Source organism: Nomascus leucogenys, chromosome 13 (assembly GCF_006542625.1).
Source record: "Nomascus leucogenys isolate Asia chromosome 13, Asia_NLE_v1, whole genome shotgun sequence".
Lineage (NCBI taxonomy): Eukaryota > Metazoa > Chordata > Mammalia > Primates > Hylobatidae > Nomascus > Nomascus leucogenys.
This window is the reverse complement of record NC_044393.1, coordinates 72973882-72998484: the sequence shown is the minus strand read 5'-3', so window position 1 is coordinate 72998484 and position 24603 is coordinate 72973882. Positions and strand designations below refer to the sequence as shown.

General features: G+C 39.0%; 1 protein-coding gene across 2 annotated transcripts in view; it reads right to left on the bottom strand.

The window, feature by feature from the left end:
- The window catches only part of LOC100582240 (hyaluronidase-4), a 29064-nt gene extending 4881 nt beyond the window's left edge, over nt 1–24183 (bottom strand). The window contains exons 1-2 of one of the 2 annotated variants that reach the window (XM_003261268.3): nt 24165–24183; nt 3124–4128 (exon numbers count right to left, since the gene is read on the bottom strand). In XM_003261268.3, the coding sequence (XP_003261316.2) occupies nt 3124–4077 (954 nt within the window). In that variant the 5' untranslated portion in view covers nt 4078–4128; nt 24165–24183. Of the gene's footprint in view, nt 1–3123; nt 4158–24164 lie in introns of those variants that run through there. The other variant, XM_030826228.1, reaches the window with a different exon arrangement.
- Nucleotides 24184–24603: the final 420 nt, after the last annotated feature.

The window sequence follows — 24603 nt, the reverse complement described above, 5'->3', positions numbered from 1 at the left end:
CAAGGAAACTCCTGTTGTTAATTTTTAAAAGCACATCTCACAGATGGAACAGGAGGCCATTATCTTAAATGAAATAACTCAGAAACAGAAAGTAAAATATCACATGTTTTTACTGATAAGTAGGAGCTAAACGATGGGTATATATGGACATACAGAGTGCAATAATAGACGTTGGAGACTCCAAAAGGTGCAAGGGTGGGAGGGGAGTGAGGGATAAGAAATGACCTGTTGGGTAAAATGTATACTTTTCGGGTGATGGGCCCAGAATTCACCACTACTCAATATATCCATGTAACAAAATTGCACTTGCACCCCCTAAATGTATAAAAATGAAAAACTAATAATAAATAATAAATGCTTTAAAAGCACAGCATCAGGTTATGTCTAGGTTGCATTTATATGTAAATAATACAGGCAATCTTCTGTGTGAAATGAGGTTTGACCACCTCTATATTCCCCACGCTATAGGTATTGCCTGAGATTCCACTCTTAAATACCCCATGTTTAAGTTTAAGGCTTTGATGGCTGTTAAAAAAGTAATAGCCATATCACATAGGTTTCTGTAGAGCTTCAAGTTTTCATATGCATGTTCTCATTTGATTTACATCATACTTTTGCTAGGTCAGTAGGGCAGGTAATATTGTCCCATTTTGTACATGAAGACACTAAGACACTAAGTCCAGGGAGGTTAAGAGATTTGCTGCTTACCAGTGAATCTTTTTTGTAATCTTAACTGTATGTGTGTGTGCATTCTAAAATTCAGATACTGTTGGGAAAATCAGAAATGGAAGCCATTAATGGTCATTAAGAGTTTGATACAAATGAATATCAGGCTTTTAAAAAATTATGGGCGGGGCCGGGCACAGTGGCTCATGCCTAAAATCTCAGCACTCTGGGAGGCCAAGGCGGGTGGATCTCTTGAGGTCAGGAGTTCGAAACCAGCCTGGCCAACAGGGTAAAACCCCGTCTCTACTAAAAACACAAAAATTAGCTGGGCATGGTGGCGCATGCATGTAACCCCAGCTACTCGGAGGCTGAGGCAGGAGAATCACTTGAACCCGGGAGGCAGAGGTCACAGTGAGCTGAGATCACGCCACTGCACTCCAGCCTGGGCGACAGAGGGAAACTCCATCTAAAAAAAAAAAATTATGGGCAGATTTTTAAAGTCAATAGGGTACAATGGTGGGTACACTTATAGTTTAAAACACTTGGAAATAGCTTGCCACTCAGAAAAAAAGAGTGCAGAATGAGATGAAACCCAAACTGTTGCTCCTTTCTTCCTGAGAGGAAAGAAAGCATTTCCGTGGCTATAGCTACTAGAAAAAGAAGCTTATACCAGGTTCACAGAATGTGCAGAATGTCCCAGTAGTCTAAATTCATCTTTTGAAATGAACATTTTGTCCCTTAGAGTTTATTGTTTCTTCCAAAAGTCAATTTATTATCACTAAAGAAAGGAACTTTATTGAGTCAAATATAGAAAAGACGTTTTACAAAAAAAACTGGTATTTAAATTTTGATTCCATTCCAGAGTCAAGATTATTTTGTAAAGATTTAGGTAACTTTCTTTTTTTTTTTTTTTTTTTGAAATGGAGTTTTGCTCTGTCGGCCAGGCTGGAGTGCAGTAGCGCACGCAATCTCGGCTCACTGCAACCTCTGCCTCCTGGGTTCAAGCAATTCTCTCCTCAGACTCCTGAGTAGCTGGGATTACAGGCACCCGCCACCACGCCTGGCTAATTTTTGTATTTTTAGTAGAGATGAGGTTTCACTATCTTGGCCAGGCTGGTCTTAAACTCCTGACTTCGTGATCCACCTGCCTCAGCTTCCCAAAGTGCTGGGATTACAGGAGTGAGCCACTGCACCCGGCCTAGGTAACTTTTTAAAATCTTTCAGACAGTACTGACTTCCTATTATTCTTCAGTCAATTATTTTTCACTGATTTTTCTGGGTGGTATGAATAGAAGTTCACAACAGAGACTTTTTTTCCTTCCTCCTTCACCTCATGAATGATGTCAGAGGTATGGTATTTGCCATATTTCATACATATCCATCATTTCTCCCTCTGATGAATACACTCCATTTATGTTCTAAAGATACCTGGTCACTGTAGAGCCCTCACCTGGGTGTTTTCTATGCCTCCTCCTTAGGATGCCTAGAACTCAGAACGTCTTTAACAGATATTGGTGAGTTGAAATTTGTAATGGTGGAGAAAGGAAAAATGCCTCTGTTAAAATATATTAAACCACTGGCATCCAGCAATACCTTAAAACATCACTGCATCACACATGTGAAGCCCTCCACAAGTCCCGAGTCTTCTCAGTGTAGGAAGGTTACACAAGATTATCCAAATCCAAAGATTAGGCTGGGCACGGTAGCTCATGCCTGTAATCTCAGCACTTTAGGAGGCTGAGGCGGGTGGATCACCTGAGGTCAGGAATTCAAGGCCAGCCTGTCCAACATGGTGAAACCCCACCTTTACTAAAAGTACAAAAATTAGCTGGTGGAGGGGTGGTGGTGGGCACCTGTAAACCCAGCTACTTGGGAGGCTGAGGCAGGAGAATCACTTGAACCCAGGAGGTGGGGGTTGCAGTGAGCCGAGATTGCATCATTACACTCCAGCCTAGGTGACAAGAGCAAAAAACTCCATCTTGAAGAAAACAAAACAAAACAAAACAAAGATTAAAATACCCACTACGTTCCCTAGAATTTTTTGTTTAATTGGCTAGACGATTCTGCTTCCACATGTATGAGCAAACACTCCATTTCAAAACATCCTTTTTAATTGTCTAACCTGCTCACTGCCGATCATTTCAATAACCTTCCAAAATGCCCGATTGTAAGTGAGTACAGTTAAAGTTGGTATGCAGGAAATGTAGTCGTTGCTGGTATCTACTTTAACCCTTTCTCACCTTACTTTGTTCCTTAAGAGAATAATAATGAATAAGATAAGCAAAATTCAGTTTCCATAAATGAAGAGTCTAAACACATGACTAGTCAAGGAAGGATTATGCTCCTATATAACAGACCATTAATTGAAATCAATTCTTCAAAGAACATAATTAACAAAGAAATGTCCTTTTAGAGATAAGGAGGAAATACCCCACCATTGGACAAGAAGCTTCTTACCTTAGAAAGGAAAAATAAAGGTTCATCTCTGTACCCTAGCCTTGTGTAGACAAATACAGGCAGAGCATAATCATGAGATGTCATGGTGGAGATCCTCATGGATTCATGCACCCGAAATTTGGAGAAGCGCAAAATGTTTTCACTGTCTCCAAGGGATTTCCAGACACCGATAGAAGGATATAAAGCAGCACTGCTGTTCCAGAGCCAAGAGAGCTCATTGTTCCTCAAGACTTCCTCTTCTGGGCATGACCCAGTGTAGTTTGGGGCATAAACGTTATAATTGTGGCAATCAGGATATAAATAATAACCCCAAAGGCCTTTGGGTCGGCTCTTAATTCCCAATTTGATGGTTTCCTTCATGAAAGCTTTTGCACTTTCTTCAAAGGTCACTTTAGCTAAATATTCAATGTCGGTAGCTGACACATTCCTTCCCATATCGGAAATAAGCTTTCTTGACTTCTGTCTGTAAACATCTTTTGCGTTCCAGTTCCGGGCCCACTGTGGTCGCCAATATTCCCAATCTATAACAGCGAGTCCACTGAAATCTTCAGAAGGGATGTAATAATTAATATCTTGGTCAGCTTTTTCCAGATGTACTTGTAAACTTATGTTCTGTGGGAGACCCCCATTAATGGGGACCCCTTGTGATGTATACCACGGATAGTATCCCAATCTGTTGACATAAAATATAGTGACATTTTGCCCCCTGGCCTTGGCCAGTGGGCTTCCAATCACAGGAAACATTTTCAAATTTAGTCTTAAATTATATTTTATCAAACACTGATCTGTTGGAGCATTCCAAGCAGCTATAAAAGGTTTCCTTTGATAAATTGGAAGTTGAGCAGGTTTTAGACAAGAGATAGACTTTAGAATAAAAAATATAAGGAGCCATGAAGTGAGATGTACTGGTTGAACAACACAAAGCCTTAAATGTCCTTCAGATAATACTTTCATGGTAAGATAAAAATCTTATGTTATCTTCTGCTTTAGTGCACTCTAGAAGACCTGTGGAGAGATTTAATTTTCTGTTAGTCATAGTTTTGAGGAAAAAGACTCAAATAATAAATAGATATTATTATTACATATGTCTATTTGTAAAGTGTATCACTTAAAGGTCTCAAAGAGGCCTATAAATAAATGGAGATATAGAAGCGTATGTAGAGACCTAGCTTCTATTCAGGGGCAGGAAATGCAATTCAACAAACATTCATGGAGCACCAGACCCTATGTCCAGAAAACAAAATGAATAAGATGTAGTCCTTGCCTTTACGGAGTTCATTATCAGATAAAGATGTGAAATAATATTCACCATCATTTTGGAAAACTCATCAAATCCCAAGCATTGTGCTTAAGTGCTTTGTAAATATTTATTTTTTTAAAACTTGTAATAACTACATAAGGCTTATAATTACATTTCCATTTTACAAATGGGGAAACTGAGGCTTAGAGAGATGAGAAAGCTTGCCTGATGTCACTTTATATGGAAGGCAAGGTGACGTAAAATTTAAATAATAAAAATACATAACAAGTACTACATGATAATTTATTGGAGCAATTACTTCTGTGAGTAAGCAGTAGGTAGGAATGGAAAGGAAAGTGATTGAGTGGCAAGAAATTAAAACCAGCCCAACTGTCCCAAAGAATAGATGTTTTGGGTTTCTTTTGAATAAACTTGGAAATTGACCCTCCCAGGGTAAAACTTAAGAAAGTTACATTTGTCTTATCTGGGTTCCTTTCTCGGTAAACCAACCATCAAGCCTACCAGAATGTTTCAAGGAACTGAAACTTACCAGATTATCACATCTAAACAATGAGACACCAGACGCCTCACTCATTTTGATTGCCTAACGGACCACTCGCCTGTTGACCAACTCCTCTTTCTTACCCCTCCTTAATTCCTGTTTTCCCACACATAGTTACTTTTCTTCCCTACTTTATAGACCCCAAATTTTAGTTGCTTGGGGAGATGGATTCCAGACTGATCTTTTATTCTCCTTGGCTGCAGCAACCAAATAAGGCCTTCCTCCCCAGCAATACTCCTTGACTCAGTGATTGGCTTTCTATGCAGCAAGCAACAAGACCTAGACCAAACCCCTGGTGTAACAGAATGTCTCAGGGAAGACACTGGAGTTGAAAGAGAAGATAGGGCGAGGTAGGGTGGCTCACGCCTATAATCCCAGCACTTTGGGAGGCCGAGGTGGGCGGATCACAAGGTCAAGAGATCAAGACCATCCTGGCCAACATGGTGAAACCCCATCTCTACCAAAAATACAAAAATTAGCTTGGCGTGGTGGCACGTGCCTGTAGTCCCAGCTACTCAGGAGGCTGAGGCAGGAGAACTGCTTCAACCTGGGAGGTGGAGGTTGCAGTGAACCGAGATCACACCACTGCCCCTCCAGCCTGGCAACAGAGCAAGACTCAGTCTCAAAAAAAAAAAAAAAAAAAAAAGAGAGAGAGAGAAAGAGAAGATAGGTAGGTGTTTGGATAGTAGAAGAGGGAAGACGATAGTGGCTACTTTGTCAAGTTATTTTTTAGTCATCTCTTTGTAAAACTACTATGAAATTATTTTTGTAAAAGCTCATCAAAGGGTTTGATGGCATAAAACGTTTGCAGTCTTGTGTGTCATTAAGATGAAAATGCATTGTGGTTATGCCTGATGCATAGTGAGATTAAGGTGTCTAGGAGACATCTGTCCCTTGTCTGTGTGCTCAGAATACAGACCCCTTTCCTCAGTAGTTAATTCTGCACCATAAGTATCTTGGAAGGCAATGCCCATATTTCATTAAATAAGCCAAAATGTCCCAGCCTTCCTTGAAGGTTTGGTATTGGTTTATGACTGTGGTCAGCCCAATTAGATACATCCTAATCTAGGCTTTGAATTGGGATATTGAGATTCAAGGAGGCTGAGGTGACATTGCCAGTGGTGACATAAATTCCAGTGTCAAGGAGCAGCAAGCTGGGGCATCCAGAACCTGAACCTGATGCCCATAATGTTACTGTTAAGTGGAGGCATTGTCCTCATGGGACACCACCTTTCTGCTCAAGTAAGCAAGGTTTGTTTTGGTTACTTACAACCAGGAACTCTGATTGATAGAGAACTGATATGGTTTGGCTGTGTCTCCGGACAAATCTCATCTTGAATTGTAGCTCCCATATTCTCCCTGTCATGGGAGGGACGTGGTGGGAGGTAATTGTATCATGGGGGCGGGATTTCCCATGCTGTTCTTGTGGTAATGAATAAGTCTCATGCGATCTGATGGTTTTATAAAGTGGTTCCCCTGCGCATGCTCTCTTGCCTGCTGCCATGTAAGACGTGACTTTGTTCCTCCTTCACCTTCTGCCATGATTGTGAGGGGTCCCCAACCATGTGGATCTGTGAGTCCATTAACTCTCTTTTTCTTTATAAATTACCCAGTCTTGGGCAGTGTGAGAACAGACCAATACAAGGCGCTTCTGTGGCTTGTAGTAAAGCCTGTGCTACATGTTGTGTATAATTATCATGTTTAACCACCAGGTGTCACCAGCCAAACCTCACAGTATTTCTCAAGCCTTCGACACTGCTGTAAAAAAATTTCAAGTAATTCACAAAACTTCCTCCAAAGACATTTCAGAAGTCCTAAGTAAATGGATAAACACAAAACACCAGTTTTTAAGAGCTATAGAGGTAGATATTTTCATTTATTGAATAAATATACTCCATGCACAAAGCTGAGTAAGATTACCCCACTTAGCAGCATGAAATATATCATACTGCAGCTCTAAATTACGATTTGAAGAGAATAGTATTTTCAAGGGAATCTAGTTTTATGAGTAAGAAAAATTGTGGTACTCAAAACTTCCCCTTCTCTTTGATTTTTTATTATATTTTGCCTCCAGGTAAGAAAAATAGATTTACATATGCATTCATTAATAGAAGGGGGAAGAAGCTTTCCTTTAAATTTAAAATTCAGTTCTATTAGAAAAGACTACATTTGTGTACCAAAAAATGAAAAATCTATCCTGCCAGACACTTCCTGCTTTGGTCTCATTCAAAACATAGTTTTCCACTGACTATTGTTTCCCCTTTGGTCAGCTCCCTCATCACCACCATAGAACATCCTGGTTCATTTATTACAAAGTTACCAAGCAATTCTCTTCTCCTATCCTGGAATGTTATTATTGTTCTCAGTGTCACAGGGAAGACACTGGAGTTGAAAGAGAACTGGTGAACTGTTTGTTCTGGTGAACTGAAGGTGCAGCTTACATGGCAGATGGCAGACATAGCTCCTGATAAAATGTGTGGGTGCACGACCAAAAAAGGCAAAATAAATAAGTAAAATCCTGTGCCTGTATCTTCTGCTTGCTGTATGTCAGGTTTCTGCTTCCTACGTACCCAGGTCAGGGCACTGGTGTGCCCTAGTTAAATATGGCTTGTTGGGAGGAGATCCCCTCACGTGACCCCTCTCAGATACTGTTTTCCCTTGCCTGTCCCACCATGCAATCTCTGTCTGTTTTTCTTGTCCTTCCTTCACCAAGGAACCTAACCAAGCCTACCCTTCCAAAAGCGCCCTTTGCTTCAGACCTTCCCTAGACCTCATTCCCTCACCCCACCTATGCCATTAAAATCCCCACCGCTGAGCTCTGCCTTATCTTGACTAGTTCTTGTAGCATAGCAACCTGTGCAATTATCCACAGTTAACCATGCGTCACCAGTGATAGCAACCTTCCTTTTCTTTCTCCCTTCCCCCTTCCATAATCCGCCTAGGAAAATGTGCTCCTGTAAACAAACCTCTAAATGACAATGTTTAGAAAGGGTTAGCAAGATATTGGAGGTAGAAGTGAATGAGGAATTTAACCTGGACTTGTCCCTTAAATTTGATCGCCCAGGTTTCTCTTCTTAGAAGTAAGGTCTATTCTGGGAACATATATGAAGGACTAGTTCCCTTCCTTCAACAAGGAAACTTCTGTGAAGACATTTTAAAGGCCCCTGCACAAATGATTTTCAATGAAATGACATACTCATTAAAGCCATAGGTAAAGGGAAGTAGCTTTCTCCTGACTCCTCCTCTAGTGGAAGGAAGTGAGGAAGGTTTAGCTGCTACTATGTTGACCTTGGTTTCATAGTTCTAATCTTCTTACCCTGACCAGAGACAAATGTGGCAAAAGCAGCAAACAGACAGGGCCTATTTCAGGTCGGCTCAAGGACCTCACCTCATCACTGCCCCTTCCTCCTGACAGTGAAGAAGACAGTGAAGAAGGTGGCAGGAGGGATGTTCTTTTGAGGGAGACAGGACCACCATGTACAGCTACAAGAGTCTGCAAAAAAGACTCTATCCCCATCCCCTACTTATTCCTATCACCCTTCTCACTCCTTCCCCAAAGAAGCTTACTTGCTTGTGATAAATTAAAATAATAAAAAGAGCAACCCTTGGCATTCAGAAACTGTGAGTACTACACTCACAGCTAGGCTGCATAATGCTTCTCTTAAACAATGTCACAGAATACCAGTCTGGACAAGTTTACTCTCAGACCATAATAAAATGAGACAAAGCCACACCACTTTTAAATTTTGTCTAAGATCAGAAAAGAAGGTCACTGTGCAACCCACAAAATACCAAACATCCCTCTCTCTTGCTGAATGAATGACTGCTATTCTTTACCCAATCACAGGAACGCCTCTGCTTTCTGACAACATCTAATCTAGAGAAAATCCCTGCCTTCTTAGACTCTTCCCCAAATCACCCAGCCAAAACCTAAATCATATGATAGTTTCCTCCTAATACCCTCTTACTGAGACACCCCATGGCTTCCCATGGTGTGCACCCTCCCTTCCCACAATAACAAATAAAGCCAACTAATTTAACTGCAGGTGTGCACCTGGTGGTCTTTGGAGCACTGGCACTGTATGAAGGCAGAGGCACTTAGTGTTCATTCTTATAAGAATTCAGAAAATTTTTATTGAGCATCTTCTATGTACCAGGCTCTCTTCTAAGTACTAACAATACAATAGTGAGCAAAACAAACAAAAGCCCCTGCCCTCACTGAGTTTAAATTCTTGTAGGGGAGGGAGATAATAAATAAGAACAGTAAATAAAACATTCAGTATGTTGCAAATGATGATAACAAAGAAAAATAAATGAGGCAGGGATTTGTTCCTAGATGGTAACAAGCCTCACTGATCCCAAAGATAAGAGGAGTCAGCCTGGAGGATGTCTGGGGAAGTATGAGGGAAAGCAGGTGCAAACGCCCTGTGGCAGAGCATGCCTGCTGTCTCTAAAGACCTTTGAAGAGGTCAGTGACTAGGTAAAAGGAGCCAGAGAGGAAAGAGTGAGGGTCTTGTGGGGGCTTATAGGTACTCAGGCTTTCACTGTAAATGAGATGGGAAAGATGTGGTGGGCTTTGAAAGAAGAATGACTTTATGTGCCGTAGGCTTAACTGGATTCCTCTGGCTGCTGTGTTGAGGCAAGCCTGAAAGGGAAAAGACACAAGAGAGAAGCAGGAAGACTGTAAGAAGCTCTTGCAATAATGTAAGACAGAAATAGAGCAGTTCAAACCAGTTATTTATGAGACCACAATATTTTAAACAATCACCACAAAGGAAAAGGATATTATAAATCAGTAAATTAATTGCACTAATTTGTTTTCATTTTGATTGCAACTCTAAGTGCCTGTTCTCAAACACCCAGTGCAATGTTTTTTAACTTTACACAGCATGGTGATCCATACTGATCTTTACGATCAGAGTGAATGCTCTGGAAAAGTTTTTCAAAGCATATACTCCCTTCTTAATATTCAGGTATTAGTGAAACAAATTGATTTTCCAAATCTACACGTCTTCTATTTCTTTTTTCATGATATTGGGGTTCTGTTTTAAAAACCTTTAAGATGCCAAGTGTCTGCTCCTAAAGCCATGAGAGTTTGAAGAGATATCCTGAAGGTCATGGTCCCTAAGGAATTTAATAAATGCACTGTTTTATTTCCAAGCCCTTAAGGAAAGTACTGACCAAAGTGATATTTTGTTGCCAATGATGAAAAATATATATATTCATATATATTTATCAGACTGAGAGACAGAGCAGAACCATCAAGTTCAAAGCTATGTGCTCAATTTTGCAGAACTAATTGCTAACCTGTTTTCTAATAAAAGCTTATTAGAGCAACAGCCAATAATAGTCATGATGAACTAATAAAAGCTCTGATGAACTTTTTCTCTTTTGAAACATCAGTGCTCTGCAAGCTGGCTCTTTAGTATTCCAGCAAAAAAAAGAAAAATATTTTAATGTTAGAGGTTTCTCAATTAAGTATTTTACATACATTTTTCTTAAAAACTTGTTGCCTATGGGTTTACAATATAATCTACTTTATAACAGTATTTCTTTAAGGCCCATAATTCATCATTAGACACTGAATTTTATAACTCTATTTTATGTTATTATCAAAGAACACAGTGTCCCTCCATCTGAACAAATTTTAGAACTCCTATACTATCTTGATTGAATAAAATTGTTTCCTTTCCAGTGTTCTTAAATATAGGCTTAAGTTTTGTAAATATGTGAAAATGACTATTTCAGTGTCACTTTCGCTAATGGTAAATTCACTATATTATTCAATCTGAAAGGCCTCATTTTTTCTGAAGCAAGCAAATTTTGCAGTTTTAAGAAATGCAACCTGAAAGAGATTAAAATTATCTTTGTATAAAAGTATACATTTAGTCTTTGTCTAAAAGTATTACTTCTCTTTTAGGACTTGAAATTTCTTACAGCCAAGATCAACAGATTTCTTGGAAAAGCACACTAAGTCTTAGGATCACATTTTGAATAAAATGTTCCCTCTGTCAACCTGCTTTTAACCAAGTTCCTTAAGATAACATTAAGTTGATTTATGTCTTCAGGTTTTTAATTAAAGTTGTTGAACTAAAAAGCCATCCAGTGGTCTGTGAAATGTTATTTAAGTCTTTCCAATGTCCATAGTCAAGATTACAACTTAAAATACTTCCCTCCCCATAATAATGACCCGAGCCATTGATTAGGAGTGCTGGGATGCTAGTCAGGGTTATCAGACAGAAACTAGGGATGGGGAGCTGAGGTCCCAATCTCAGGCCTGTGGACCAGAACAATATTTAAACAGGAGAGAGTTGGATCCCAGTTCCCCAGATCCTAGCTCTCAATGTTAGAGTACAAGACTGGAGAGGAAAGGCAAACATTTGAGAGGTCAAAAGCTATAGCCAGATCACATTGTCTTGTCTCTCGTAAACATGGCTTAATTTCAAATTTTGCCTCAAAATTTGGAGTGGCTTGAAAACTAGGGTTCCCCTGGCTTTGCAAATGGCAACCCATCATCTATCTCTCTGTACAAGCATATATATTTTATCAGGATAAGAAATTTGAGTAAGGTGAAATGTGCAGGGATTGACTCCAACCTGAATGAAGAAAGAGTACATTCCTAGTGGAAACAAAAGACTGGAAATTTCTATTTGAATTATCAATGGATAAAATCTTTCATCAAGAAATTCTGCTTCTATGTAATTTGTTGTAGCATTTCTTATAATTAGGAAGACAAAATTAATGTCTTCCTAATTCTTATAATTAGGACCACAAAATAAATGTCTACTATAAGGCAAAGACCACATAAGGCATGGCCTTGTATACAGTGGAATGCTATGCACCTATAACAAACAATGAGGTTTCTTCTACATATTGATAAGGACATTCACCAGATGTTAAAATATTCTTTAAAATATATATTTGTTTTACACGTGTGTCTGTACACAAGCTACAAATTTTAATAAAGTGTGTATAGATTGTTGCCATTTTTCAAAGAAAGGAATATATACATATATATATATATATATACACACACATACACACAAATTACATATGTACACAGTATAATAATTTGTGTACTGAGGAATATCTCTGGACCTGTATTAGTCTGTTCTCACACTGCTATAAAGAAATACCCAAGACTGGGTAATTTATAAAAAGGAAAGAGGTTTAATTTACTCACAGTTCCCTATGGCAGGGGAAGCCTCAGGAAACTTAAAATCATGGCAGAAGGCAAAGGGGAAGTAAGTGCCTTCTTCACAAGGTGGCAGGGAAGAGAAGTGCTATGAAGGAGGAACTTCCAAACACTTATAAAACCATCAGATCTTGTGAGAACTCGTGCACTATCAGGAGAACAGCGTGGGGGAAACCGCCTGCATAATCTGATCACTTCCCTCCCTCCACACATGGGGATTACAGGTCCCTCCCACAACATATGGGACGATAATTTGAGATGAGATTTGGGTGGGGATACAGAGCCAAACCATATCAAGAGGGATACTCAAGAAAGGTTATATTGCTTGCTTCCAGGGAAGAGAACAGGGTAGCTAAGTGAGAGAAGTAGCAGGGACGAGATTTATTTGAGAAGGAAGTTCTGTTGGGATTTTGTAATACGTTGCTGTAACAGCTAATTCAAAACCATCAATCTGATTTTAAAAACTCAAAGTTCTTTCGATATATAAGAGAATGCAAATCGATTCTGACTACAGTATAAGGAATCAAGTTTTCCTAAAGAAAGTTACATCTCACTTGGATTTTGTTATGAAGATCATTTTTATAATTTTATTTGAGAAATTGTATGCTTATCTGCAATCTGACAAGAACATCCCTTTTCAGGAAATAAGAATGATTTTTTTAATGGAAATGAACACTATCAACCAGAGCTTTAAGTTAAGGCTCTATTCTGACATTTGATTATTAAAAGCTAATTATTGATTGGTTACTATCTATGGTAACAGAAAATTAACAGTGGTTAATGGTTTAGGAGGTGTTCGGTAGGAACACTGATGATAAGCTTGAAGAAACTGATTAGTATTATTATTCTCCACAAAATGTAATGCACAATACCAGTGAATTATTTAATACTAGTGGAAAAATATACTTTACAGTAATAGGCCTTCTCTGATTATAAACAAGGCAAAACTCTAGTTACAACAGATAAAAGTATGCAGAGAAATTGGATATGAGAAAATGATTGTTCTTTCTTATTTCTTTGACTATATATTAGTTTTGGTGATTTATTCAGCCTAATTTTAAATAACTCAGGAAGCTAGATTGCTTGTTACTTCTTCAGTATCAGATAACTTTTTTCCTTGGATTTTCTTGAAGACTTCAATTCCATTTTATTTCATCACCCAAACCTTTTTGATGAAGACTAACTTCTGATCTTATTTTTTATTCTTCAATGTCTATGGCATTATTTTTATTTCTTTTTATTCTACCCCACACTTTTCTTTTCTAAATCCTTCTCAAATCTGATTGCTTTCTTTGAATTATGTCCAACTACCCTGGTGTGTTTACAACACAAAATATTTCAGTGCAATTTAACAGAAGCCAGTAAAGAGTGCAGGTTAAAATCTTACACTCGAGCCAGTTACCATAAACAGCACACTAGAAAAAGTTTCATTGTTTTTCCTATTCAATTTTTATTTCTATTGTTTTAACTTGCCTTCCCAGCATATCACAATACTGTCTTTTTGGGCAGAAGAATGCAATGATAATAGTAATGGCATTTTATATATCTAAACATAGTATTGACGTTTATTCTGTTCTTATAAACTAAAGTCTCAACTTTTGAAAATTATATTTATGAACTAGAACTTAAATTCTAATTTATAAATATGGGACAGGATCTTGCACACTACCCTTTCTCCATGCCTCTCTGCACCCTTGCCTTTCTCCGGTTGACATTTTCACATAAGACAGATCTTCTAACTTAGACAGCAATCCCACTATATGGCTCAATGGACATCTTAGGTACACTATGCGCTGACTGCCACATATTTGATTAAGTTATGCCTGAGTTTGCAATGCCTTTTGGCATTGCACCTAATGTTTTCTATCTAAAATATCTCTGTCAGTCTTCATTAAACTTGAGTATGAGATTTCAAACCTATCAAATTAAGCAATCTGAGAAGATTTTGGCTTATAAAGAGCTGGTTGGATTATGTCTGTATATAATTTTCTTCACTTTTTGGTTTACATCTTACATGATTAGCTACATATACATTTCTTTTGTTTGTTTGTTTTTTGAGATAGAGATAGGCTAAAGTGTAGTGGCATAATATCAGCTCACTACAGCCTCGACCTCCTGGGCTCAAGCAATTCTCCCACCTCAGCCTCCTGAGTAGCTGGGACTACAGGTGTGTGCCACCATGCCAAAGCTAATTTTTATATTTTTGCAGAGACAGGGTTTCACTATGTTGCCCAGGCTGGTCTCGAACTCCTGAGCTCAAGTGATCCACTTGCCTCAGCCTCCTAAAGTGCTGGGATTACAGGAATGAGCCGCCACACTTGATCTACATAGACATTCCGTATCTCCATTTAAGAGCCTACTTTTCTACTTCAAGTACACCTTCTGCATAAATGATGATGTTCTTGATGTTACAACTGAATGTGCCAATCAGCCTGATTATTACCAGGTTTTAATAGCAAATAGTATATGTTATCATGTGACCAACTGAATTATGTTTTGTTTCTATTTAAAAAAAAGAAAGAAAGAAAGAAAGAAAGAAAGAAAGAAAGAAAGAAAGAAAGAAAGAAAGAAAGGCAGGCAGCTGGCCAGATGGCCCAACAGCGACAGCTCCGGTCTGCAGCTCCCAGTGAGATCAATGCAGAAGGAGGGTGATTTCTGCATTTCCAATGGAGGTGCCTGGCTCATCTCATTGGGACGGGTTAGACAGTGGGTTCAGCCCATGGAGGGCAAGCAGAAGCAGGGTGGGGCATCACCTCACTCAGGAAGTGCAAGGGGTTGGGGAATTCCCTCCCCTACCCAAGGGAAGCCATGAGGGACTGTGCGGTAAGAGACAGTGCTATCCGGCCCAGCTACTATGCTTTTCCCATGGTCTTTGCAACCTGCAGACCAGGAGATTCCCTCAGGTGCCTACACCACCAGGATCCTGGGTTTCAAGCACAAAACTGGCAGCCATTTCAGCAGACACCAAGCTAGCTCCAGGAGGTTTTTCTTGTACCCCATTGGCACCTGGAACACCAATGAGACAGAACCATTCACTCCCCTGAAAAGGGGGCTGAAGACAGGGAGCCAAGTGGTCTAACTCAACGGTTCCCACCTCCACGGAGCCCAGCAAGCTAAGATCCACTGGCTTGAAATTCTTGCTGCCAGCACAGCAATCTGAAGTCAACCTGGGATGCTCGAGCTTGGTGAGGGAGGGGCGTCCATCATTACCCAGGCTTCCAGAGGAAGGAGCAGGCAGCAGGAGTAGGCATTTTTCCCCTCAAAGTGTAAACAAAGCCACTGGGAAGTTCAAACTGGTTGGAATCCACCACAGCTCAGCAAAGCCACTGTAGCCAGACTGCCTCTCTAGATTCCTCCTCTCTGGGCAGGGCATCACTGAAAGAAAGGCAGCAGCCCAAGTCAGGGGCTTATAGATAAAACTCCCATTGCCCTAGGACAGAGCAACTAGGGGAAGGGGTGGCTGTGGGTGCAGCTTCAGCAGACTTAAATGTTCCTGCCTGCTGGCTCTGAAGAGAGCAGTGGATCTCCCAGCACAGCGATCAAGCTCTGCTAAGGGACTGACTGCCTCCTCAAATGGGTCCCTGACCCCTGTGCCTCCTAACAGGGACAGCTCTCAGCAGACATCTCATACAGGAGAGCTCTGGCTGGCATCTGGCAGGTGCCCTCTGGGACGAAGCTTCCAGAGGAAGGAGCAGGCAGCAATCTTTGCTGTTCTGCAGCCTCATGGTGATACCAGGCAAACAGGGTCTGGAGGGGACCTCCAGGAAACTCCAGCAGACCTGCAGAAGAGGGGCCTGACTGTTAGAAGGAAAACTAAAAAACAGGAAGCAATAACATCAACATCAACAAAAAGGACACCCATGCAAAAACCCCATCCAAAGGTCACCAACATCAAAGATCACAGGTAGAAAAATCCATGAAGATGAGGAAAAACCAGCGCAAAAATGCTGAAAATTACAAAAACCAAAATGCCTCCAAAGTATAACAACTCCTCACCAGCAAGGGAACAAAACTGGATGGAGAGTAAGTCTGATGAACTGACAGAAGTAGGCTTCAGAAGGTGGGTAATGCTCTGAGCTAAAGGAGCATGTTCTAATCTAATGCAAGGAACCTAAGAACCTTGATAAAAGGTTACAGGAACTGCTAAATAGGATAACGAGTTTAGAGAAGAACATAAATGACTTGATGGAGCTGAAAAACACAGCACAAGAACTTCAGGAAGCATACACAAGTATCAATAGCCAAATCAATCAAGCAGAAGAAAGGATATCAGAGATTGAAGATCAACTTAATGAAATAAAGTGTGAAGACAAGATTAGAGAAAAAAGAATGAAAAGGAACAAACAAAGCCTCCAACAAATATGACACTATGTGAAAAGAACAAACCTATGTTTGATTGGTGTACCTGAAAGTGACGGGGAGAAGGGAACCAAGGTGGAAAACACACTTCAGGATATTATCCAGGAGAACTTCCCCAATCTAGCAAGGCAGGCCAACATTCAAATTCAGGAAATAGAGAAAACACCACAAAGATACTCCTCGAGAAGAGCAACCCCAAGACACATAATTGTCGGATTACCCAAGGTTAAAATGAAGGAAAAAATGTTAAGGGCAGCCGGAGAGAAAGGTCAGGTTACCCACAAAGGGAAGCCCATCAGACTAACAGCAGATCTCTTGGCAGAAACCCTACAAGCCAGAAGAAAGTGGGGGCCAATATCAACATTCTTAAGAAAAGAATTTTCAACCCAGAATTTTATATCCAGCCAAACTCAGCTTCAAGAGAAGGAGAAATAAAATCCTTTAAAACAAGCAAATGCTGAGGGATTTTGTTACAATCAGGCCTGCCTTACAAGAGCTCCTGAAGGAAGCAAAATGTATGGAAAGGAAAAATGGTACCTGCCACTGCAAAAATATACCAAAATGTAAAGACCATCAACACTATGAAGAAACTGCATTGACCAATGGGCAAAATAACCAGCTAGCATCATAATAACAGGATCAAATTCACACATAACAATATTAACCTTAAATGTAAACAGGCTAAATGCCCCAATTAAAAAACACAGCCTGGCAAATTGGATAAAGAGTCAAGACCCATTGGTGTGCTGTATTCAGGAGACCCATCACACGTGTAAAGACACATATAAGTTCAAAATAAAGGGATGGAGGAATAAGCAAAAAAGGCAGGGGTTGCATTCCTAGTCTCTGATAAAACAGACTTTAAACCAACAAAGATCAAAAGAGACAAGGAAGGCCATTACATAATGGTAAAGGGATCAATTCAACAAGAAGAGCTAACTGTCCTAAATATATATGCACCCAATACAGGAGCACCCAGATTCATAAAGCAAGTTCTTAGAGACTTACAAAGAGACATAGACTCCCACACAATAATAGTGGGATACTTTAACACCCCACTGTCAATATTAGACAGATCAATGAGACAGAAAATTAACAAGGATATTCAGGACTTAAACTCAGCTCTGGACCAAGTAGACCTAATAGACATCTACAAAACTCTCCACCCAAAATCCACAGAATATACATTCTTCTCAGTACCATGTAGCACTTATTCTTAAACTGACCACATAATTGGAAGTAAAACATTCCTCAGCAAATGCAAAAGAACATAAATCGTAAGAAACAGTCTCTCAGACCACAGTCCAATCAAATTAGAACTCAGGATTAAGAAACTCATTCAAAACCACACAAGTACGTGGGAACTGAACAACCTCCTCCTGAATGAATACTAGGTAAATAATGAAACAAAGGCAGAAATAAATAAGTTCTTTGAAACCACTGAGAACAAAGACACAATGTACCAGATCTCTGGGACACAGTGAAAGCAATGTTTAGAGGGAAATTTATAGCACTAAATGCCCACATCAGAAACAGTAAGGATCTAAAATTGGCACCCTAACATCACAATTAAAAGAACTAGAGAAACAAGAACAAACAAATTCAAAAGCTAGAAGAAGACAAGAAATAATTAAGATCAGAACAGAACTGAAGGAAATAGAGACATGAAAAACCTTTAAAAAACTCAACGAATCCAAGAGCTGGTTCTTTGAAAAGGTTAGCAAAATAGACCGCTAGTCAGACTAATAAAGAAGAAAAGAGAGAAGAATCAAATAGACACAATAAAACATGATAAAGGGGATATCACCACTGATCCCACAGAAATACAAACTACCATCAGAAAATACTATAAACACCTCTATGCAAATAAAGTAGAAAATCTAGAAGAAACAGATACATTCCTGGAAACACACACCCTTCCAAGACTAAACCAGGAAGAAGTCACATCCCTGAATAGACCAATAACAAGTTCTGAAATTGAGGCAGAAATTACTAGCCTACCAACCAAAAAAAGCCCAGGACCAGAAGGATTCACATCCGAATTCTACCAGAGGTACAAAGAGGAGCTGGTACCATTCCTTCAGAAATTATTCCAAACAATAGAAAAACAGGGAATCCTCCCTAACTCATTTTATGAGGCCAGCATCATCCTGATACCAAAACCTGGCAGAGACACAACAAGAACCACAAATTTCAGGCCAATATCCCCGATGAACATTGATGCAAAAACTCTCAATAAAATACTGGCAAACAGAATCCAGCAGCACATCAAAAAGACTATCTACCACAATCAAGTTGGCTTCATCCCTGAGATGCAAGACTGGTTCAACATATGCAAATCAATAAACGTAATCCATCACATCAACAGAACCAATGACAAAAACCACATGATTATCTCAATAGATGCCGAAAAGGCCTTCAATAAAATTCAACACCCCTTCATGCTAAAAACAATAAACTGGTATTAATGGAATGTATCTCAAAATAATAAGAGCTATTTATGACAAACCCATAGCCAATATCATACTGAATGGGCAAAAGCTGGAAGCATTGCCTTTGAAAAGCAGCACAAGACTAGGACGCCCTCTCTTACCACTCCTATTCAACACGGTATTGGAAGTTCTGGCTAGGGCAGTCAGGCAAGAGAAAGAAATAAAGAGCATTCAAATAGGAAAAGAGGAAGTCAAATTGTCTCTGTTTGCAGGTGACATGACTGTATATTTAGAAAACCCCATCATCTCAGCCCAAAATCTCCTTAAGCTGATAAGCAACTTAAGCAAAGTCTCAGGATACAAAATCAATGTGCAAAAACCACAAGCATTCCTATACACCAATAATAGACCAATGGAGAGCCAAATCATGAATGAACTCCCATTCGCAATTGCTTCAAAGAGAATAAAATACCTAGCAATCCAACTTACAAGGGATGTGAAGGACCTCTTCAAGGAGAATTACAAACCACTGCTCAAGGAAATAAGGGAAGACACAAACAAATGGAAAAATATTCCATGCTTGTGGATAAGAAGAATCAATACTGTGAAAATGGCCATACTGCCCAAGGTAATTTATAGATTCAATGCTATTCCCATCAAGTTACCATTGACTTTCTTCACAGAAGTAGAAAAAACTACTTTAAATTTCATATGGAACCAAAAAAGAGACTGTATAGCCAAGACAATCCTAAGCAAAAAGAACAAAGCTGGAGGCATCACACTACCTGACTTCAAACTATACTACAAGGCTACAGTAACCAACACAGCATGGTACTGGTACCAAAACAAATATATAGACCAACGGAACAGAACAGAGGCCTCAGAAATAACACCACATGTACAACCATCTGATTTTTGACAAACCTGACAAAAACAAGCAATGGGAAAAGGATTCCCTATTTAATAGATGGTGCTGGGAAAACTGGCTAGCCATATGCAGGAAACTGAAACTAGACCCCTTCCTTACACCTTATACAAAAAATAACTTAAGATGGATTAAAGACTTAAAACTAAGACCTAAAACCATAAAAAGCCTAGAAGAACACCTAGGCAACACCATTCAGGACATAGGCATGGAAAAAGACTTCATGGCTAAAACACCAAAAGCAATGGCAACAAAAGCTAAAATTGACAAATGGGATCTAATTAAACTAAAGAGCTTCTGCACAGCAAAAGAAACTATCGTCAGAGTGAACAGGCAATCTACAGAATGGCAGAAAATTTTTGCAATCTACCCATCTGACAAAAGGTTAATATCCACAATCTACAAGGAACTTAACAAATTTACAAGATAAAAACAAACAACCCCATCAAAAAGTGGGCAAAGGATATAATCAGAAACTTCTCAAAGGGTGACATTTATGAGGCCAACAAACATGAAAAAAAGCTCATCATCACTGGTCATTAGAGAAATGCAAATCAAAACTACAATGAGATACCATCTCACACCAGTTAGGATGGCAATCATTAAAAAGTCAGGAAACAACAGATGCTTCAGAGAATGTGGATAAGTAGGAACGCTTTTACACTGTTGGTGGGAATGTAAATTAGTTCAATCATTGTGGAAGACAGTGTGGTGATTCCTCAAGGATCTAGAACCAGAAATACCACTTGACCCAGCAATCCCATTACTGGGTGTATACCCAAAGGATTATAAATCATTCTACTATAAAAACACATCCACACGTGTTTATTGCAGCACTATTCACAACAGCAGAGACTTGGAACCAATCCAAATGCCCATCAATGATAGACTGGATAAAGAAAATGTGGCACATATACACCATGGATTACTATGCAGCCATAAAAAGAATGAGTTCATGTCTTTTGCAGGGACATGAATGAAGCTAGAAACAATCATTCTCAGCAGACTAACACAGGAAGAGAAAACCAAACACCATATGTTCTCACTCGTAAGTAGGAGTCGAACAATGAGAACACATGGACACAGGGAGGGGAACATCACACACAGGGGCTGTCAGGGGGCAGAGGGCTAGGGGAGGGACAGCACTGGGAGAAATACCTAATGTAGATGATGGGTTGATTGGTGCAGCAAACCACCATGACACATGTATACCTACGTAACAAACCCATACATTCTGCAGATGTATCCCGGAACTTGAAGTATAATTTAAAAAAACTTTGTTGAAACAACAAATGTAGTATTTAACTAATCATTAATTTGCATGTATTTTTTAAAAGATCATTAGATAATTTGTTGTCTACTTTGGTTTCCCATTCACATGGTATGAGAACTGTGTTGCACTTGGATCTTAGTAAAGTAAATTGAGTTCCTACATTAATTCATAGCAACACATATTAACCATAAATGTGAAGAAATACTTTTTCATACAAATATTTTTAATTCTTTAAAAATAAGTTTATTTGTCCAAGACTGCTAATTGCATGCAGTCTAATTACACAAACCTTATAACTTCAAAATGTTTCACAATAGATTTTAATTTCCAGATGTAATCTTGAGAGAATTTCCTAACACAATAAGGAAATTTGGAAATGTTCCAATCATAGATTTTGGGTTAGACTAAGGATGCAATAAGGTCGTTCTGGAATTCTCTTGACAAAGGCAGAGGAACTCCAGCCTAGGATTGTAGCCAGTTCTTGAACGACCCGATATAGTGTATCAAAGAAATATTGCTCCTTGAAGAACGAGATTTAGATTTTTCACATATTCATGATAAGACAGAGCACAGGATTCATGCATTTGGGCCTATTATGAACATTAGGCCCATGCTTAGTACTTAGGTAAAGAGACTTCGGTCTGTGAACAAGACAACTACAGGTTGTTCTTGTTAGAAATTCACAGTATCTGTAATTCTATTATAAGTAGAGTCGCGGGATGGCTCACGACTGTAATCCCAGTAATTTAGGAGGCCGAGGCCGAGGACCGCTTGAGCCCAGGAGTTAGAGACCAGCTTGAGCAACATGGCGAAAACCTGTCTTTACAAAAAATACAAAAAATTAGCCAGCTGGTGGTGCGTTCCTGTGGTTCCAGATACTCAGGAGGCTGAAGTGGGAGGATCATCTGAGCCCAGGAGTTCAAGGCTGCAGTGAGCAGTGATCATGCCACTGCACTCCATCCTGAGTGACAGAGTGAGACCCTGTCTCAACAACAACAAAAATCTAAGTATTCATATTTCAACAAGAGCTCTTCTTTCCATCATCAAACTGAATTCTAATTTACAAGCAAGCCTGAAATAAATCGTGTGACTAAGCTTTCTTAGCTATTGCTACAATTGTATTGCATTTATCAGTACAACAAGTATCTCAAGTAACAATGATTCTAACATGTGTCACATTTGTTGGAAGAATTCCCAAAGCTTTGAAACAAACAGGTAAATCCAGTGTCACTCTAATTCTACCTGATTGGTATGTAAGAGGGTTGCATGCTACTATGTAAGATAAAATATATGAGAAATATAGAAAGGAAAGTTTTGTATAAACAGGTGAAATAGAGAATCAAGTTTTTTGTTATTTGTGATAGAGTCTGGCTCCGTCTCCCAGGCTGGAATGCAGTGATGCGATCTCGGTCCACTGCAATCTCCGCCTCCTGTATTCAAGCAATTCTCCTGCCTCAGCCTCCTGAGTAGCTGGGACTACAGGCACGCTCCAGCATACCTTGCGGAGAACCAAGTATTATGAAGATGATTCAAGTCAGCATGTCTATGAACAAAAGTTTTGTCTTAAAAGGTTTCTCTTTTGTTTTGTTTATGTATATTGTTTTAAAAAAGAAAGCCTGGGCCAGTTGCAGTGGCTCACACCTGTAATCCTAGCACTTTGGGAGGCCAAAATGGGCCAATCACTTGAGGCCAGGAGTTCAAGACCAGCCTGGCCAACATGATGAAACCCTGTCTGTACGAAAAAATACAAAAATTAGCCAGGCGTGGTGGTGGGTGCCTGTAATCCCAGCTACTTAGGAGGCTGAGGCAGGAGAATCGCTTGAACTCAGGAGGCAGAAGTTGCAGTGAGCCAAGATCACACCACTGCACTCCAGCTTGGGTGACAGAGAGACCCTGTCTCAAAGAGAGAGACAGAAAGAGAAAGAGAGAGAGAGAGAGAGAGAGGGAGACTGTACATTAGTTATTCAGGTACTCCAGGATCTAGAGATAACAAGTTTTATTAGCTCATAATTTTTCAAATTTTCACTTTATATACATACATACAGTCACATACACAGTCACTAAAGTAAACAGCATTTTCCCCATCATTATTAAATTTCTCAACTTTAAGATTTCTCTTTAATAGGTTGAATGATTTAAGATTTACCTTCCTTATACTGTTTTGGTACTTGTTCCTTCTTTTCTGGAAAATCTAAATCTATCCATATGTACATATATGTATATGTTTATTTATCCTCCCCCCAATTACTAAGATTTTTCTTTTTTGAAATGCCAGATGATTGTTATCTCTAAATATTCAGTCACTTTAACAATATTTGGAAAGAAAATGTACAACCCAGTTTTACAACCAAAAATTATCCACTTTCTGAGCTCTTTTAAATGTTGCATGCTTCCTAAAATCTGCAATACCTATTCCAACAAACAGTCCTCTTGTATTGACCATCATGGTAAGTATAACTATAAAATTAGGTATGAAAAACATGCTTCATTAAAGATGGTGCAAAAGTAAAATCTTTGTCAAAATACGCACTTATACTCTAATGGAAAACATTTATGTTTATAAAGTTAGCTTGAGGAATGCTTCACATCTATTGATTCAAAAAAATATTAAACTTGTGGCTGTCTCATAAAGTCATGTGTTCCTATGGCTTGTTTGTAGTTAATTTACTAACCTGCTTCATGGAATACATTTTGATGCTATCACAAGTTAAGGTTAGTAATGCAATCACAGAAACTATGCGCACAAGAAAAATGAAGAAAGCCTTCAGTAGTCAAAGTGGGAATTATTTTCAAATGTAGATTTATAATAAATAAAAAGTTAACTGAAATTTAGCTCGTAACTATCAGTGACAAATGTGTATTTTAGGCTGCTTGATTCATAAAAAACAAACTCATATTTCAAAAGGTATTGCATTTGAAAATTAAGTAAAGTTAAGTTAGGCTGCAAAAGAAATTGAGTATTCCAAGAAATTAATATTGGCTTTTTTCTAACTCCTCAAATTTCTAAAAACAATTTTTAAAATTTTTACAAACAGGAAAAAAAAGTCTATTTTACCTTTGCTTTTGTTTGCTGCTGGTCCTTTAGTCACCTTGTGCAAATCAGAGGTTGAATGGCAAAGGATGTCCTGTGCGTGGTTCAGACAAACATGTTATTACAGGGGTGACTCAGTCCTCCAAGTTAAACTGGAGGCTTGCATTAAATCTCTTTATAACCAAAGTCAGTTCTCTTAAAAGCATCTTGGTATACATGACCATTGCTTTCTGAAAATACCCAGTTTAAATTCACTAACTTAAGATGGAAGAAAGAAAACTTTGACTCTTTAGCTGGAAAATGAGGAAGAAAAGAAAACTGTATATGTAAGACTTCCAGAATAAAGAGAAAAAAGGGGGTCAAGTGCTTTGTGTACTAAAGCATGTATTATTATTATTATTTTTTAGATGGAGTCTCACTTCATTGCCTAGGCTGGAGTGGAGTGGCACAATCTCAGCTCACT